The 19,279-nt window shown below is 40.2% G+C and overlaps 1 protein-coding gene across 1 annotated transcript in view; it reads right to left on the bottom strand.

Moving 5' to 3' along the window:
* EPB41L4A (erythrocyte membrane protein band 4.1 like 4A) overlaps window positions 1-19,279 on the bottom strand; it is a 74,622-nt gene that overhangs the window by 12,692 nt on the left and 42,651 nt on the right. The window contains exons 15-20 of the mRNA XM_017728366.1: window positions 18,695-18,776; window positions 14,301-14,384; window positions 11,950-12,063; window positions 9,521-9,568; window positions 4,982-5,059; window positions 504-623 (exon numbers count right to left, since the gene is read on the bottom strand). Of these exons, the coding sequence (XP_017583855.1) occupies window positions 504-623; window positions 4,982-5,059; window positions 9,521-9,568; window positions 11,950-12,063; window positions 14,301-14,384; window positions 18,695-18,776 (526 nt within the window). The remainder of the gene's footprint in view (window positions 1-503; window positions 624-4,981; window positions 5,060-9,520; window positions 9,569-11,949; window positions 12,064-14,300; window positions 14,385-18,694; window positions 18,777-19,279) is intronic.

Raw genomic sequence — 19,279 nt, 5'->3', positions numbered from 1 at the left:
GATGCAATATATCACTGACTGCTGCTTGTCAGGGATAATTTGACTTGGAAACACGAGCAGCTGCTCTCATCTGAAACACCACTGCAGATATTATATGATTAAACTAGTATGCATGTATTTCATAAAAGTGTTTGCAGCTATCACATAAAATCTGAATGCTTCCACAGACTTGCAGCCCAGAAAAGAGGAATAACTGTACTCATTACAGAACCAATGCTCAATGAGCCACTGAACCACCCAGGACTTCTTCCCAGGTGATGGACAGAGTTCCTTAGCAGCTTTGTTACAAAGTTCTGTTTGCGTTATTTGTGCCCTGAAATTCAAATCACTAAACAAAAGCAGTTTGACCACAAAGACCAATCTGGTAATGTGGAAGCATGCCATGTGAAAATCTCTGCTCCTCAGCAGCTGAGGGCCACCACCACACTGGAGACACTCCTCCTGCTTTTTAACATGATTCAACAGCCTTAGTTTACACATCAAAGGATATGAAGGTTACATACGATCGAGATCTGTGCCTGGATCGCCGGTAGTTTGGATCTGCCTGGGTTTTCCCCTTCTGCCGCCGCAGCACAGCTTCCCACTGAGGAGCCGAGTCAACCATTTCATTCTCTTGCCGTAATCTGCAAAGCAAGTACCAGGAGTTTAGTCTGAAGGCTCTGATGCAGGATGCTCTGAGAAGCAGTGGGATATTTCTTTTTCCCCCCCCACAAAAATCCAGGTCCTGCAATGCTGTACTTAACCTTTCATCTTTGCCAAATTTTAACAAATGCTCCTAAACTACATTAAAGTAAGAACTCTATAAAAGAAAACTTGCTGATTTGTTATTTAGAAACAGCATGAACTAAAAATGTAACAATCCATGTCCACAACTTGAATTCTTCTTCCCAGCCCAAGCCAAACATCTGGATTTCTTTCCTTGTTTACATATTCCAGTCTACCTCATCTGCAGCAAATAGGAGACCCACATCATAATACAAGGTTCTACTACTACAACTTTCACAAGTACTTTATTCCAGCATGCACCTTCCTAGGATCCAGGGGAAAATCCCCTTGGTGAGTCCCCACGCAGAAGAAGTGCTCCCTTCGTCCTAACCTGCAACAAATCTCAGGATGCATTCAGATCTCCATGGCACTCCTTCTGCACCATCCCCTGAGGCTTTGCTCCCTGTCATGGCTTATGTGCATTTAAATGACATGCTATGCCTTTTATTTCTTCTTTTTTTAATTTGGTTTCTTTAAAATCTATGAATTCATTATTGGAATGCATTACAGATGGAGCCAAACATCGAAATCCTATCAACTCAGCATATTTGTTAGCAGGCTGCAATAATTTCACAATGCCACAACCATCCAGGCAGCCAGGCAGTGTTTGACCAAAGTTCCACAGATGCTTCCCACAGTTTTGAGGTTGCACAAATGACTGCTGGGATGAAGTGCTAAGGTGGTGGAGCAAAAGGATATGCTTGGTCACAGCAGTGAACTTAAAATTCAGCAGGGATTTCAAAACATCCCTGGAAAATACCACCTTGAGTGTGGACTGTCTGATCAGATGGTATGACTGGCATACTGGAGAAACCAGAGGGGAAGACTCACAGGTAAAACAAACAAAGAAGCAAACAGAGATAAAGGGATTACACTGGAGATGTAGAAAATGCAAAGTGTGTTGTTGTTGCTCCTCACTTCAGATGTACTTTTCTCTTTGGGTTTTGAATTGTATCAGGCTAAACCAGCTACACAGGCTTCTGCTTTTCCTTTGATCAGATCTTCTCTCACATGCATAATGAATTTTGAGCTGGATCCCCAACTACTGTAAACAGCCACAGCTCTACAAAATGGTAGGAAGCATCTGGAGAAGACTGCAACCTCAGGTTTTGATTTCTACGCAAATGTTTTTAAATCTGTAATCTGCTGACAGGTATTAACAAACTTCTACCTAAGGATTTAGTAGAAGAACTCACACAGCAACAAGTAATGAGTTGTGATTTTCATCCCAAATAATCCAATTTGTGCAAACAGCAATCATCCCATATGGTATAGACACCACCAACTGCCTCCCACACATGGCAGTCACTTATACAAAAATACCAAAAATCTAAATATATAAAGTAGCATTGCAGCTATTAAAGCAAGCAGTGTCAGCCCACTCAAAGTCCTGTTGCAGCACAGCAGAACTCTACTAGATGGAGATATGAAGAAACAAAACATCCATTTTGCAGCTGCAAAACATGCTCACATGAAATACATTATTTGAATGCAATGTTCAATTCTAGCAACTTTTGGGCAAATTTTTTAGCTTTTTGGTGACAGAAAAAAAAAAAAAAAGAAAATGAAAAGCTGAAAGTTTAACTCAAATCCTAAATTTCTACTTAAAGGTACTTTTGAATAAAAACTGCTGCCCTTGAACTGAAAGCCCATTACAACTTTCCTCTCATTCTTTTCACCGAGCACTGGCACAGGTTTTCCAGAGAGGTGGTGGCGTCTCCGTCCTTGGAGATACTGAAAAGCTGTATGGGAATGACAGCTCTTGGTGGTCCTGCTGGAGCAGTGGTTGGACCAGATGACACCCAGAGGTCCCTGACAGCCTCAACCATTCAGTCACTCTGATTCTAATCAGATGGATCTGCTCAGTGTAGCCAGGAAGGAAACTATGCTTCAGTACACACTGTCTCCTCCTTTAATACAGTTTTGTCTACACAATAAATTTTGACCACAGGATTGAAAAAGCAAATGCATTTCTTCTGTGATTGAAAAATGCTCATCACAGGTTTTTCAACTTTCATATGATCATCTGCTTAGGAGAAAACATTTATATGATGGAGTGAAACCCCAAAGACTGAGATCCAGTAAGAAGATTTTCCCTGAGATTTTTCTAGTGTTGTACCTTCAGAAGCTCTAATCTACATTTCTGGGGTTTTTTCTCATCTACATCTGGTTTTCTCTGATAATTTGTTTTCTCCTGGCAAATAGTTCACAGTGATCTCTTGTCCTGTGAACAGTATATTCTACTCTACTATGATCAGAAGAAGATTTCTTTGGTTAATGTGAGTATTCACTCATTCCAATAAAACAAAACAATTTTGTTTCTGCTTGTGTCAGGGACCTGGTTATTGTACTGGAAAATAAATTATATTATTCTATGCAACAGCATAAACTTGAGCAACAGCAGTTGCAAGCCTCATTTTAATGTCCTATTTAACCCTGCTAGGGCTGGCTCAGCTCTGATAACAGGAAAGCTACTCAGTGCTTCTGACCTTTCAGCTTGTTATGTTCCTGCTGTGGCTGCTAACAAAACACAGAAATTCATTATGACTGGTGTTTACCTGCACCTGCTCACAAGGAACAAGTCTTAGACTTCCAGCTCATTTAGTACCTGTTTACTCTAACTCTTATAATGACTTTTTATCTGGCCTGATTTCAAGTAATCACCTCAGAAAAAGAGATGCTGAAACATTAACATTTTTGCTGTATCTTAGATTTCTGAAAATGTGAAAAACTTAGAAACAACTCAAAAAATTCATTTCTTTTTCTTCTTATTTTGAAATTTCTTTCCATGTAGTGAGGAAGGGTTGGTAAAGGCCCTTTTATCCTTCAAAAAAATGATAAGCAGTACTTATTCCTTCTCACAATTCAGTCTTTATATTGCCAGGAGTTCTTAAAAACATTCTTGTGGTCAGTCTCTAATTTCTTTCATTTGCTTGTGGAGCTCCCTGCACAAGGATTTTCACACGCGGGAAAAAACCTGGCAAGAGTATTCTAGGAGAAAGGGATACAAAATACCACTTACTGCTGATCACTGAAACTACACTCGGCATGTCATTTCAACTTCAGCTGGAAAACTAACCTTCCATGCACACTAGGTTATTGTTAACCAAGTATCTTACTACACTGCACTCTAATTTAGGTAAGCTTCAAAGAAATTTTATGTCTCACATACGCTTTATGCCATCCTATGCGAGTGTCACAATGATTTTTTAGTATTTCTTTAACTACTGCAAGTCATGTTTAAAACGTAATTACACTGTATACTCCCACAGCACTACCTAGAATATGATTATTTCTAAGAGCTTCCAGAGATCTGGAAATAATTTATCACTGCAAAGTAGACATGAAGAAATGATGGAAGCTCATGGAGGCAGCAATTTAGAAAATTTGCCTTAAAACAGTTCCTCTTTTGACCAGTTGCATTTCTCTTGCACTGTGTTTATGCAATATGAAGAAATTCTATGTGCTTTTAAAAATGTATTTTCTAAAATATATTTTTGAATATATTTGAATATTATTAAATTATATATGGATGCTGTTATCTCCAGTGCAACATGAAAGATACAGCTTTAAAGGGAATTTATAGGAATTCAGTAGTTATGCCATCTTTTTCATATCAGCAAGAAAAAAAATAGGATATATAATACAGGACTTGTTAGCATCACTTGATATGAACTACTGCTGTCCTATTAAAACTTGATGCTGTACACATTTTGGGTTTGGGACCACACCTGACATTTTGGAAAACAAAACAGTAATATCATTAAATGCATGGATTTAAAAACAGCACTGAAATTCATAGCCATTAAAAATGTTTTTACTTCTCGAAAGCTTATTTTCTGCTTAAAAAAGTCTGCACTTAAATTTGTGAGGTATTGAAGTATATGCTGAGAATATTGTTATCAAGGTATTATCCCCTTTATTTGCATTTATATTGCAAGTCTTTTGTAAGTGTGCCCTGTATTTGATCATGTGGTTCATTACTGAGCTCTTCCTAAGCAACAGGAGGGCAGGCATTCATTGCATACAACTATAAATGATGTATTCTGGCAATCATCACTCTTCTTATTTAGAAAAGGGTCTTACACTGCCTCAGGAGGACTCTATACACATAAAACATGTTAGATCCCTTCTTACTAGGTTTATCAGAGAAAAGTCCATCTCCACTTGTCTGTGTTTCATGTCTCCCTGTCTAAAATATTTAATAGATTGTCACCTGTTTCTCTTCTTCCGATGCTCTCTGTTGGAATTTTCAGATTCACTGCCACTGCTGGTGTTACAGCGGGACCGTGACCTGGAGAAAAGAAAAGCAACATCTCAAAATTAATTTATCTACTATCACCAAAATTATTGCAGTGCTAAACGAGGAAGGAACAACACTGCAAAAACATCACTCAGATGTTTTTCATTCTCAGAAATCAGAATTAAAAGACTCTGGAGGGCTTGTCTACACCTGCAAGTCATATTATCTTTTTCTCATTAATTGATTGGGAAGAACTGCTTCAAAAGTAGCGCACCCACAGTGTAGTATAAGATGAGTGCTATTTTCATTTTGAATAATTTCATTGTTTCATTTGTTTTATTTTTTAAAAATTATTTCATTTTATAATTCAGCATTCTTTTTGTGTATGCCACATCAATGTGTTTCTTGGAGGTGTGAAATGTATCATCTCTAATCTGCATGTATTCTGGCTCTTTTCTTCTTGTACATTGTGGTACGCCCAACAGAAATTATACAGAATTTTGGGATTGCAAGCAAAACAAAATGCTCACAGATCTGTATTTTCTATTCACCTCAACTTCCATCCTGTAAGTTCGTAAGTCCTCAGTCTATGGAGTCTGTTCTCCTCTCTCTCCTAAATTAGGAAATCATTAGCTCAAATATCTCATCTCCCATTCAAACAAAAATGTCTTAGAGTAACGAGACAGCTAAAATCTAGGAAAATCAGCTGAACCCAGCTTGTCTGAAGGGAATGTTAGCCAGCATGGAAGAAATACCAGTAACACTGGGATTCTGCTGCTCTTTATGGAAGAAGGCGGCTCAACTACCTACAGGCAAACTCTTCTCTACTACCTGAGACCCTTAAACCCATGATTGGATTTTGGAGCAGACAGACCAACTATCAGGACTTTGGTCCTAGAAACCAGGACTCTGTCACTGTACCACTGACTATGTTGGAAATAATGTAACTTTTAAAACTTTTTAATTTTATTTCTCTAGTCAGGCTTGGTTTACCTTTGCCTTGGGGAAGGGAAGTCTAAGAGCTTTTTAGGGGGACTTTGCACCACTCAACAGAGATAAGCTTAACGTCTCAACAGACTGGGAGTAGCCCTAAAGATACCCAGAAAGATAACGACCGTCAGCAAACATCAATGAACATCTACCCCAGACATTGCCCCCGGCACGGTTGGAGACACTGGTCCGGAAAAGACTGACAAGGAAACCAAGGAGTGAGGACCTTATTAACATCAGAGGTGAAGAAATCCACATCCCATAGGAGGCCAGATACTAAGAACTACGCAACTTGGGACCAATGAACAATAAACCAATGGATTTCTATGGGTTTTGGGCTGTATACGTGTTAGGAAAAATCTAGTAAAACTTATGTGTGTATGGAATATTTTCCATGGCACATCCTGGCCAGAAATAAAGTAATGCCTGATTCTCTGTCACTTCAAATATAGTGTTAGAGGGTTTTTGTTTTTCCCATAGTTTTGGTGACAGCTAGGTCCTAAAGACTGCCACTCTCATCAAAACCTGATTTGGACCATTCATTCTTTAGTGTGAGGATGGTCTTGGAATGGTTAGATTTGATGATCTGGAAAAGGTCCTTCCCAACCTGAACACTTCTGTGATTCCATGAATGCCCCCAAAGACAGATGTGTTTCTCTGCTATACTGACAGCCCAGCTGATTAATGAGGAAGGCTGACTGATATTAACAGGAGCTGGTCTACAAGGATTTAGGTTGCCTGGAGTCAGAATCAGTGACGGTTTTGCTGCAATGGAGAACAGAACTTTTATTTCTGAGGTCTCTGGCCATGACATAAGAGCTAAAGAGGATAACTCCTGATGATGCTGGTAGAGATACATATTTTTGTATGCCTCCCAGCTTTTCTTTTGCTCTTTTTGATAGCTGACATTTGTAAGAGGACAGATATGTTAAACTACACCTCAAACAAGCCAAGGAGAGAAAGCAGTTTCTTAGGTGTAAGGAGAAGCATTTCACGACAAGGTAGGAAGTTGCTGACCAGCACCTACTCACTGCATGTTCTAATGGCTTAGGAGGAAGAGCCCAAACAGGATGAGAGAAGATTGTTCCTAAGGAACAGAACAGATGCAGCATGGAACTGCACTGTCTGGTGAGGGACACATTACTCTGCTTTCTACAGGATTACGACTGCATAACCAGGACACTGTTACAGATGTCACTCTGACATACCTCAGAGCCTCATTAAATTCTCCATAATACCAGTGAATTATGGTTGCCTTCATCAAATTCCTGAGCTTTTAAATGCTTCAGTCTATGGAATCCGTTCTCCCCTCCTAAATTAGGAAATCATTAGCTCAAATAGCTCCCATTCAAACAAATATGTCTTAGAATAACAGGACAGCTAAAGTCTAAGAAAATCAATTCAACCCAGCTTGCCTGAAGGGAATAAATTTGGCAAAGTGAAATTTCCCCCAGAGAAGAAGCCTCTCCCCATCAGCAAAATTCATGTTCATAATTTAAAGCCGGATTGCCAGCTAAAAATACACCTTTCTGGGTGAAGCTCAAAGTGAGGATAAAAATACGTGTGTTACTATCAAAAACTGTAACCCCAAAGGAAGAAGGAAGATTAAAAGATGGTGTCAAAAAAATTCACTAGAGCACAATGGAAGAGTTAAGAGCAGCAGACCTTACACAGCCAAAAGTATACCTTTCCCCACCCCAGTCTTATCAGATGTTTAATAAATATTCCACTAACATCAACCTTAGTAAGTCATTTGAGCAACACTGTTCTTTCACAGTTCCAGGTCATTAGCATGACACTTTTCTTCCACATTTTTCACTATAACAAGAATTTTCTTACTGTGATTTAAGTAATTTATCTCATAAGGTACCAAAACAGCCAAAAATCACAGAGTGGCAGGCAAAGTACAAGATAAAACATCCAATGTGATCAAACTCAAGACAAGCCTTTCTCTAACTTTTCAGGGATGGAAATCTGATCCACCTTTTGGATACTGCACATCAAATTACCTTGTGTTCCCTGTCAGGAAAGCACTTGTGGGGACACAGAAGGGCTCCTGAGCTGTCAGCTGAGTGGCAGCAGCTCATGCTTTTTGTCAGAATATTATCTTTCACTGAATATTAAATAACAGTTTTTACTGAACTGAATAAAATACCAAAAATGGTGCGGAAAAAAGATAGTTTCCTAAATCAGGTGCAAGAACACATGAGATCATCCTGATCTCTGACAATTTTAGGGTACCTTTTGTCCTTTATTCCCGTTTTCTTTGTCATGCAATATATTTGATATTTTGCGGGTAGAATACCTATATGGTCTGGCATAAGGAGCAGGAAAGAAGTCATAGTCAGTTTTACAAGAGATACAACAAATATTGTCTAGGAGAGGGCTTGGAGAGCTGAGGAAAGCTCACAGCCTGGCACAGTCTTTTTCTGATTAAAATGAGAGAAGAATAGCCAAATTGTGAGGAAGTGGAGAAGGTCTTTTGCAATGTACAGTAACAAACCTGTGCATAGCCTTTGGGAGGAGGTCCCTTCTGAGCACTGAGGCTTTCCAACTGAGATGCCTAACTAAATCTTCTCAGTTTTATGTGCTGGACATCTATCACAGGACTACCGCTGGCAACTTGTAACGCTAACATTCTTCCAAAAAATATTCTGTTATCTTATAATAAGTACAAAGTATGTGAGCACTTTCTCTGGCTTCCTGTGATTGTCCCTGAGATGTTTGTATCTCTGCCAGAGCTCCTTTCCCGTGCTGCAGCAGTGATTCAGATCCTGGGAGTGCCTCCTCTCCTTCCCAAGCTCCAGGAGCCTCTGGCATTGAAATGCACTACACTCTCTCATTCCAGCAGTGCAAGCAGGAACACAGGAGAGAGGAGAAGCACCGAACAGAGTCATGACAGGCAGATGTGGCAAAAATCTGTCAAAAACTGAAGCTGTTGAAGGGCACACCCAAATTCACACCTGCATTTTATTTGAAATGTGACAACCAGTCACGTGTGAAATGGCAGATGGGGGTGGGGGGCGTGGAAGAAGCTTAAGAAAAAATCAACAAAAAATGTGCAAGACAGCAAGAGGACCACCAGGAGTTACAGATGGCTTTGCACTTACCTCTTGCTGGACAATTCATCTCAGATGATAGAACACTTGCTTGCAAAACAGTTTAATTAAAAGTGGGTAGGGAGGCTGGAGAAGTAAAAACAATTCTGCAGATTCAGACTCCAAAAGCTAAAACCTCTGCAATTGACTCTCAAGTTGCAGATAAGCCCTCAGGAAACTTTCACAAGCTGCTTCTAACATGGGGTAGTAACAATGTGCTGCAAACTCTGTGCTGTGATGAGGCTGTGCCACAGAGCATTTTAGCAAAAGAAAAGAAATAAAAAATTAAATGGTCATAACATAACAAACCTTTCATACATTTAAGAAAATTAGGGAGAAGGAAGGAAAGGAGGGGATGCAGTGAACCAAAATATGACCAGTATCGTCACTATCATTTCATACCTGCTATAGATCGTATATTTACCTTCTCCTTTGCTTTAAATCTGAATCTTCACCACTGTTTTGATTTTTCCTGTGACATTAAGGAAGTTTTAATGAAATATCATTGAGTCACTTAATACAAATACACAAAACTACCCTTAAAAAAACCTTAAAACTTTACAAAGTGTTTTAGTTTTTTGATAAATTTTTTTTTCAATATGATCTCAGGTAGAGAAAATAGGGCATATGCTTGTTTTAAACCTTTCAGGACACCTTTACAGTAAGTTGTGAAGGCATGATTCCATTCAAGCTCTCATTGCAAACCCCTGACTTGCAAAATTAAGCATAGCATGCTGGCCTTTAGAGTTTCCTACTGTTTGCAACACACCAGAGCCTGGTGGTTTCCTCTTAACTCCAGTAAAGAGTGCATAAACAACACAGCTATTGTTATTAACAGTTGGAAAAGGAAAGTGCATGAATAAAACCAAGACTCAGGAAGGCATAATTAAGTTAGAACCTACCTACTGTTAGTGTTCACAGTCTCACATTCAAGATAAAACTTCTAAAAACATTTTGTTCATGTGGTAGCCCAAGAGAAAACTTGGTATTGGCATGACTGTCTGTCCACTGACTAGATCAGCCCAATGCAAATCCCAGATTTCCTGCTGCACAGTGCACAAACACTTTTCTTTTCTTGATATGAGAGAGCTTTGCATTGCACATCTCTAGTTTTTGTTTTTACAAAACCAAACAAGTCCTTCTGACAACTAAGCTAGCAATGCATCAGAAAACCTGTGCTGGGTTTGTCTGCAGTAGAGTTAGTTTTCTTCCCAGGGGCAGGTTTGGGGCTGTGTTTTGGGGTTGTGCTGAACACAGGGTTGATGATATAGACATGCTTTTGTTACTGCTGAGCGGGGATTGCACTGAGCCAAGGCCACGCTGGGGAGGAGACTGGGGGTACGTGGGAGGCTGGGAGGGGACACAGCTGGGACAGGTGACCCCCAACTGCCCAAAGGGATATTCCAGACCTTGTGGCATCAGGCTCCGTGTATAAAGCGGGGGGAAGAAGGAGGGAGGAGGGGATGTTGGACTGATGGGGTTTGACCTCCCAAATCACCATTAGTGTGATGGGGCCCTGCCCTGCTGGGGATGGCTGAACACCTGCCCAACCATGGGAAGCAGGGAATTCATTCCTTGTGTTGCTTTGCTTGTGTGCACGGCTTTGGCTTTCTCTATTGAACTGTCTGTATCTCAGCCCATGAGTTTTTTACCTCTTACCCTTCTGATTCTTCCCCTGATCCTGCTGGTGGGGGAGTGAGTGAGGGGCTGCCTGGAGCTGGGCTGAGGTTAAAATATGACAAAACCCATTCAGGAAACACATTGCTGTTAACATCTATGAGGGCTCTATCCAACAGAGCAAATAAACACAACTCCATTGCCCGAGAGTTACACTCATTTATTTGAGGTCACTAAGCAGGCACCATGGGTGAGTTTCTTAGTTTCTTCTCTCCTGTCCCAGACAGCTAATGGCAGATAAAAGGTCTGAAACAGTTCAGAAACCTGAGAAGGATAAAAGCTCCACATCAAACTAGATTTCCTCATCAGTATAGCTGCATTGTCAGAGACCCCTTTGCAACTCTGGCTTTGAAGGCCAAACAGGTAATTATTCCAGAGCTGTCAGAAAGAGATGTAACTCTCATGTGCTGGCTCCTAAGGCAGTTTTAGAAGACTGCAATGAATATGGCACGGTATCTGTGTCTGTTTATACTTCATAACAAATCACAGCACCAGGCAGGGTGCTCCAGCGATGAAAGCAGCTTCTCAGCAGGACAAATTGTCCCAGGTAACACACAATCTCTCAATACTCCATCACGTCAGAGCTGCCCCTGTAATTTTCTTTTTGGACACGCTCAAGGACATGCAGCACAGAACCTCCATCCATTCTATTTTACTTCTCTAAGTCACTCAATTCAGCTTGTACCAACTGAATGTGTCACATAGTTGTATTTTTGCTGGTGTCCTCTCTAATGCAAAATGGCTCACATACAGGACTGTCAAAGGCAGCTATATGGCTCATTTGTTTAATCCTTGGGGCAGTTAAAGCAAAGAAATGTACTTATAACACTGCATTGGAAGCTCATTGTCAAGCAAACAAATCCATCAGTGCTTTCATTCACCAGGCAAAAAGAGCTCCAGTAACCAAAGGAATCTTGCACGTGCCAATAATGCAACTTCTCACATTTTTAACATCATTTTCCCACAACAGCACACAAGCAAACAACCTGATCGAAGCTTTCTTTCCAAAACCAGCTGTGGTATTCTTGCTCAGGTGTATTTTTTTACTAACAACTGGCCCCTGGAATACCCCCTTTCCCAGGACACAGCTGTGCCTGCACAAGCTGGACATAGAGCATGCAGGAGCCCAAGTTTCTACACTGAGAAGCTGACAGTAATTAACCCTGAGGCTCTTACCTCCTCCGAACTGGCTGCCCAGACTCATTCTCACTGCCACCAGATGGGTTCCTTCGGCGAGAGTAAGGAAACTTTGGTGATTTATTGCGGTCACTGGCAGAATTATACAGTCCACTAAGGTTAAAAAGGAAGAGCAAAGAATCAGCTTTAAAATTTCCACGACAGTTAGGCCAGCTAACTGAGATTCAGCGTACAAAAATGAAAATATTCATGCATGCACACACACACGCACAGGTGAGTATTTGGCTATACATCCTTTTGTGGGTGTTAATGTCTGTGTTATGTAAATGCAGATGGTACTGCTTTTTAGCAATACATTTTTCACACTAAACCTTAAAAATGTAGGAGAGAGGCCTCAGCATTTTTAAGCCAACAACTCTAAGCCTACAAAACAGAGATTTTAGTTTATTCATATTCTTTTACCGTAATAAAACTTCTGTGCTTTAGTATGGCGTATCCAACCCAGAGCTAGGCATTCTTCATGTTTTCCATGGATGTAAGTGTTGAAAACTTGCCATGTTCCTTGTCATGTCATGACATATGTCTTCATCACAGAGCTGATGCTTGGGAATATGAAGCAATTCTACCTCCATTTCTCTTCTGTTCATCCATGCAAACCCCTGCCAATGGTGTGGAGGTGCTCCAAGTTTCAGCTTTCCTTCTGCTTTCCTAAAAGCCTCTGGCCTTCAAATTTAATCCATTCTTCATCTACTTCTGCAGACAGCTGATTACAGCACTGCTCTGCACAGGTGAAAAGTTCCCACAGCTCATCGCAATGAGAATTATTATTAAGAGCTGTGAAAACCTCTCTGCAACATCCAGCCTGCTTATGTGTCTAAAACTGCAGAGTGCTTTAGAATGAATAGATTTGCAAAAACTCAATCCTAGTGTTCTTTAGCTCCTGAAAGGTTAAACTTTCTGCTGTCCTGAGAGCAATTTAAACACTGGAGCCATAAAGTGACAAGATGACACCACTTCTCTAAAAATAACCAAAGAAACGTCTGTCTTAGAAAGAGAATATTTGCTCACTGTTCTGTCTTTACTCTGAAAACTACTCTGTTTAGAGGAGGAGCACAAGGGGTAAATCATCAGGGTGCCCCAAACGACACATGTATAGATCTGAATTGTCACAGAAAAGCAGGACCATTCTGGATTACACTTTACATGCTGTCTGGTTCAGTAGCCCGTTTCCAACGTCAGCTGTAAACAACCACCTACAGGAAGCAAAACCCTGAAGACAGCTTCCCAGTGCTCCCTGAGTCCCATACCATTCCCAGTCCAGGAGGCTTGCTGAGCCTGCTGCTGCACCTCTGCCTTCAGAAGCCCTTCAGAATTTTTGTTTCATGACTCACCCAGCTTCCCCCAGGAATTCATCAGCTTGCAGCACCCCTTGCAAAGGAGGACCACAAGTCTCCCACTCATGGTGAGTCACTACTCACTGCCTTTCTCAACATTTTTAAACCACCTTCAATAGCTTCACCTGGAGATCCTCAGCTCTTTTGCTGGAAGAATACAGTCCTGATCACTTTCTCTTTTCTCAGTACAACTTGTGTTTTCTAGATGTTAACCCCTGAAATTGCCTCTTTTACTGACTGAAGGGAGGATCCTGTCTGGCCTATGCCCTTGTTCCCTGTCAGATTTACTGCAGAGCCTTTCACATCTTTGATTACTTTTGCTGCCCCTCTCAAAGCCTATTCCTTTTCCTGAGATAAGGACATCAGAACTGCTCCCAAAATTCATGGAGCACGTATGTGATCCACCAAGTTACATAATGACATAATGCTGTTCTCTTATAATTATTACTAATTATTATTACTAATAATTGCTAATTGTTTTTCTGACTGCTACACAGCTGATGTTTTCTTCGTTATCCATCAGAATTCCACAGCACTACATATTAATCAGAAATTTAGGGTTATTTTTTTTGTCCTCATGTACCTCTCTTCACATTTTTTGACTCAATAGGATCTACCCATCAGTCACACTTTAGGGGTCTTTCTGCCACCCTTCACAGACAAATTTCTCACTATCCTAAACAATTTTGTATCATCACCAAACTTTATTACCCCTTTTCAAGTTCTTTGACAAATATACTAAATATCAGAGGTCTATGAGCAGATCTCTGTAGAAAGCCACTGCTGACATTCATTCACTGGCTACTTCCTCCTACACATACTTTCCTAATTTTTAACTGTTTATTTATCCATGAAAGAACCTATCTGCACACATGCAATACACCTATATTATGAATAAAATAACACAATAATATATTATATGAATATCCTTCAACCTACTGCTGTGGCATGGTATTTACCATTGCACAATACCTGAGACATCAAGTCTTGCCTTACCTCTGGGGGCCATTTTCCTCCCATGGAGCACTTGTTTTACTTCTTTGTGTTTCTGGACTGTTTTCATTTTTCATGTTTTTAAAGCTAAATAAGAGTATAGATATATACATACATTTATTTATTTATTTGTTTATTCTTAAAAACCCATTGTACACAGATCACATTTTCTTTTATCCTGAACACTAAAAATTTAATTTTAAAGGCACGCACACATTACAGAGACCCACCCTGGCATATAGTTACTTATTTATTATACAAAAGAGGGTGAAGACCTGCTATGTTGAAAAATTTCTTCTAAAAAGAGCAGTCATAAGGGAAGGGGGAGAGAAGGAAAAAAAAAGAGGAAAAAAAAAAAAGAAAAAAGGAAAAAAAACGAGGAAAAAAAAAAGAAAAAAGGAAAAAAAATCATCTCTGCAAGCTCATAATTGTGGCAGCACTGAGTCAGAAAAACAGTCAATCCTGTCTCCAAATAAATAAGAACAGATACTTACGCAAGAAGTCTAACAATAGGGCAAACACACAATATGATCTCATAATCTTCCATAATATGCAGTAAACAGATTACTGAACCAGAGGCTTTACCTCCTTTTTATTTTACATAGCTCTTAATGAAACTTTCTTCCATTGATTTACTTAAATACTTCGAGAATATTTTAAATTTTTTGTCATAAATAATGCCTGGTAGGAGTATGTTTCAGTATCTGGCTATGACATAAACAATTACTTAATTTTATTTTAAGACTTCCACCTGGTTCAAAACTTCCATCCCTTGTTCCTGACTGTTTCTGTGATTATAGAAAGAAATAAAGAAAAACAAACACCTATGAACAATGGCTCCCTAAGAAAAAACTCCACCCCTTAATATTTTTTTACACATTTATAACTGTCTAATCTCTTTCCCAAGGGAAAGAACCACAGACTGCTTAATCTCTCCCAGTATGGGAGTCACCACATACCTCAGATTATCCTTATCGTATTTCCCTACCATTTTTCCAGGTGTACAGTACCTACTTTAAAATGGGAGCAACAAAGGCAGGGGTGATGAAAACTATTCAAAGTATGACAGATCACAGGTTCATAGGTTCACAGGGCAGCATATCCTTCTCATACCATCCCCAGTGGAGCCTTGGGTTTTATTTTCACCAGGAAGATGTTTTTGTGAAAGAGCTGACTTCACTGACTGCTGCAAGGCAAACCAGGAGAGTCACCTGGCTTGAGAGCTATATCAGTGTTTGTAACCAGTCTCTCACCATACGTACAGGGATGGGGGGAAAAAAGCAGGATGCTCCAATTCTTCCTTTATTCCTATCATTCCCACAGTGTCAGGTTTTACAGCTTCTGACCCATTAAAGCTCCCAGATAATTGCCACTTCAAATGCTGGGAAGTGGCTTTTAGCTGAAGCACACTCCTGTCCTTGTCAGTTGCTCAGCAGAGCTTTTCCTGCAGCACCATCCCTAGAGCTCTCTTCCTCCATGGACAAGCAGTTCACCTGAGATAGAATGAGGCAGCCACACTGATTTCCACTCAGGTTGTCAAGAAGTATTACTGACAGCAACCCCGTACAATCATTAATACATCATATAGTTATAAAGTGCTATTCGGGAAGGAAAAATAAAAGCTTTACAGTTGCTTACAGAGAGGGGGATATAAGCTGGGAGTTCTTTTCCCAGAGCAGGAGGTGACAGACCCAGCTTTATGAAGGAATCGTGGCTACTTAACTCACTAATCCACTTTTAACCTCAGCCTTTGGATATTACAGGTCACTGAGTTAATCATTTAATTCTCACAGAGTGAACAAAATGCAAAGCTACAGTAAGTCAGCAAGAAAAGAAATTAAATTACACTTTATCAGGTAAATCATTTTCTTAATATTGCACCCATTAATTATTGACTCATAGGTGCATGCAATCTATTCCCAGGCTTAAAAATATGTGCTTACTACAGAGTGAGCAAGTAACTCAGATAAATATATATCTGTCCCATATTGCACAAAGGAATTGATTTGCACAGCACGAACTACTGAACAATACCTTGGTTGAACTTAGAGAAATGTGAATACTGTTTTCAAATCTTAAAAAGATAAAGTACCTGGGAGGTGAATTTACTGCATTAAATTCCCAAGTGATTATTCATTTGGAGCAGACACACACTTTACGGACAGAAAGCTAGAGTGTGGCAGCTCTTCAAATACCAGCAGCATCTCCAGGAATGCAGTTGCAAAAGGTACCGAGTTCATTTTAAGTATCTGAACGGGTTAGGATCTGAATTTCATGTGAGATTACTGTCACTGGGGGGGGGGGTTTATGATTTGAATTTATACCACTTATGCATAAGTAATTAACTATAGATCTCAACTGTGGATGAGATGTTAAATACGAAAACTCAGCTCGTGAGCACTACTGAAAGATGCTCTGCCAGCATCACTGACAACTAATGCAAGAATTACACAGGATGGAGCAAACTTCTGAACTGTAAATGCAGCATAAATTTTGTGCGCTGCCTCTCACATATACAAAGCCTGGCAGACCCAAAAGGTGTTTTACATGTGCAGACAGAGACACAGAGAAAACCAAATCAAATCCTAAATAGAAAAACAACTTCCAACACTTGTTTTTTTTTTCCTGGAAATGACTAAGACTGTCTAAAACATGACTTAGTAAGAACCTGCCTGTGAACTGCTTTTAAACTGTCAGGGTAAGAAACTAAACTCAGAAACCTTGAAGCTGTCATACTGAGAGCCACTTATTTTGGTTCTTCCTCTTAAACATGCCTATCCATTTCTTTTTAACAGCTCGTTGCTAAAAATTCTGTCACAAATTCTGTCTGCCCCCCCCAAAATTATGATCTCTGAACTATGGAATAATGGTACCTTTTGCTTTGTATCTTTCTCTCTCCTAACAAATCACAGAACAACACAATGGTGGGGTTGTCAGTGTCCTCTGGATGTCATCTGGTCCAGCTGCCTGTTTCAGCAGGCTGACCCACATTCAGCTGCCAAGGACTATTCCCAGACAGCTGTGGAATTATCTCTAAGGATGGAGACTCCACCACATTTCTGCACAACCTGACTGTGCCGGTGCTCAGTCATCTGCACAGGGAAAAATTGTTTCCTGACATTCAGAGGGAACCTGCTGTGTTTTAGTGTGTGCCCACCAGGTGCTGTCACTGGGAACCACTGGAAAGAGCCTGAATCCATCCTCTTTGTGTCCTCCCTTCATGTATTTTTTTACCTCTGTATTGTTTTCTACTTAAAGGTTTAGCTTCAGCATGACCAAGTGGCAAAATCATAAACTTTCTTTTAACACATGATTAGCATTATTTTCTAAGGACTAGAATAGTGCATTCAATTTCCCTCAAAAGGAGAAAGCAATTTAACTCAGCTTTTCTTTTGGAGGTCAACTGCTCCAAATATTAGGCAATAGAGAACACTATCCACCAAGCATTTGCAGTAAATCTTTTAGATCCTTTTTCAGACCTCAGTCCAGATGCCTAGCAGGTGAAGCCCACAGCTTCAATGCATACATAAGTCCAGTTAAGAGTTACTCAGTTAAGAAAAAAAGCCCAGCTGTCAGGATTGCCAAGCATGCAGAGACAGATATCCAGACAACTAAACAAAAGTTAAGTGCTGCGTTTTTGATTCATTCTTTTGTCAGATCACTCTTTTTCTGATTCAGGCACAAAAATTCCACCTCAAATTAGGGGTGGAGATATAAATCCCTTTCTGAATATGAGCCTTACCTCTTCCTTTCAGATATACTTAATAACCAGAGATGCGCACTTCAGCACTGATAAATCAGACACAGCAGACCACACAAGTCCAGAAGAGCCCTGGCAATTCACTACTCCTACAGATCAGGAACAAAAACTCCTGATTTTTATTACAAATTGAACAGTAAAATGGGAAATCACTGCAAGATTAACAAACCTGCTGGGAGAGAGCCCATGCCCAGCTTCTCTCTGCCCACCCACCTCAAGCTTGCCCTGTTCAGAGACAGAAGGCCCATGCCCTGAGGGCTCTGACAGCCAGCCCACAGCTCCCAGGGGAGAGACTAACAGGACTTCACAGGACTATCCTGCCCAGTGCCCTTTGGGTCATTACCTGGTTTTTTTTCCTATTTAAACCTGAGACTGTCTGCCTTCCCATTAACTTTTGCTGATTTACGGGTTCTCAAACCATGTGTCACCTGAAATCCCTGTTCCACATTGATTGGAAGAGCAGGGTTTTATAAAACAAATTACTTGGAAACACTCTCTGACCTTTGTCAGCAGAAGATCAGATGGTCCTGAACTCAAGGGCAGGATAAACTGGTACTAATGATTACTAAACATGTTCCTCTATCCAATGCATTGTACAACCTCTTAAAAGCTGTAAGGAAACTGTGGGTCCACATACCTTTTCACTGGAGAAGGTGCAATAATTTTGGTAGTTCCTTCATTTTCCCCATTTGTTGTAATCTGGCTTATGTTCTTAGAACCTGAAGGAAAAAAAAGCCCGAAACAGATGAGTCCTGTAGCACAAATGTTTGCACACCTATTCAGCATAATCACCTCCTGAACACAGGGGAGCATGAGAGATAAAATGACACACAAGATATCTGGTGCATGCTCTTCTTGTTAAGGGTGTGTGAGGACCACACTTTTGTGCTTTATCCTTATTTCTAGTTGTACCAGGACACAATAAATAAATAAATAAAGTTAAACATGAAGCACATTCATTACTCTTCCACATAAGACAGAAAAGTCTGAAGCTGCTGTTCTCAAAGGAATACTCTGTCACTGTCAACAGAAGGAAATTCCCTGCTCAGTCAAGAATGAGAATAAAGGTGTGGGGAGAATACAGTTTGGTTCCTGCTGGTGCTATGATTTTAGTTCCCATGCTATGCTGTTAATATTAATCTGTAATCCTCCTTCAGTTCACACATTGTCTTTCCACCTAATTGGCAGTTTCAGACATTTCTTACAGAACTGTTACCATCTA

This window comes from Corvus brachyrhynchos, unplaced genomic scaffold, assembly GCF_000691975.1.
Source record: "Corvus brachyrhynchos isolate BGI_N302 unplaced genomic scaffold, ASM69197v1 scaffold433, whole genome shotgun sequence".
Taxonomy (NCBI): Eukaryota; Metazoa; Chordata; class Aves; order Passeriformes; family Corvidae; genus Corvus; species Corvus brachyrhynchos.
Note: the sequence above shows the minus strand (reverse complement) of the source record. Positions and strands in the feature narration are given on the sequence as shown.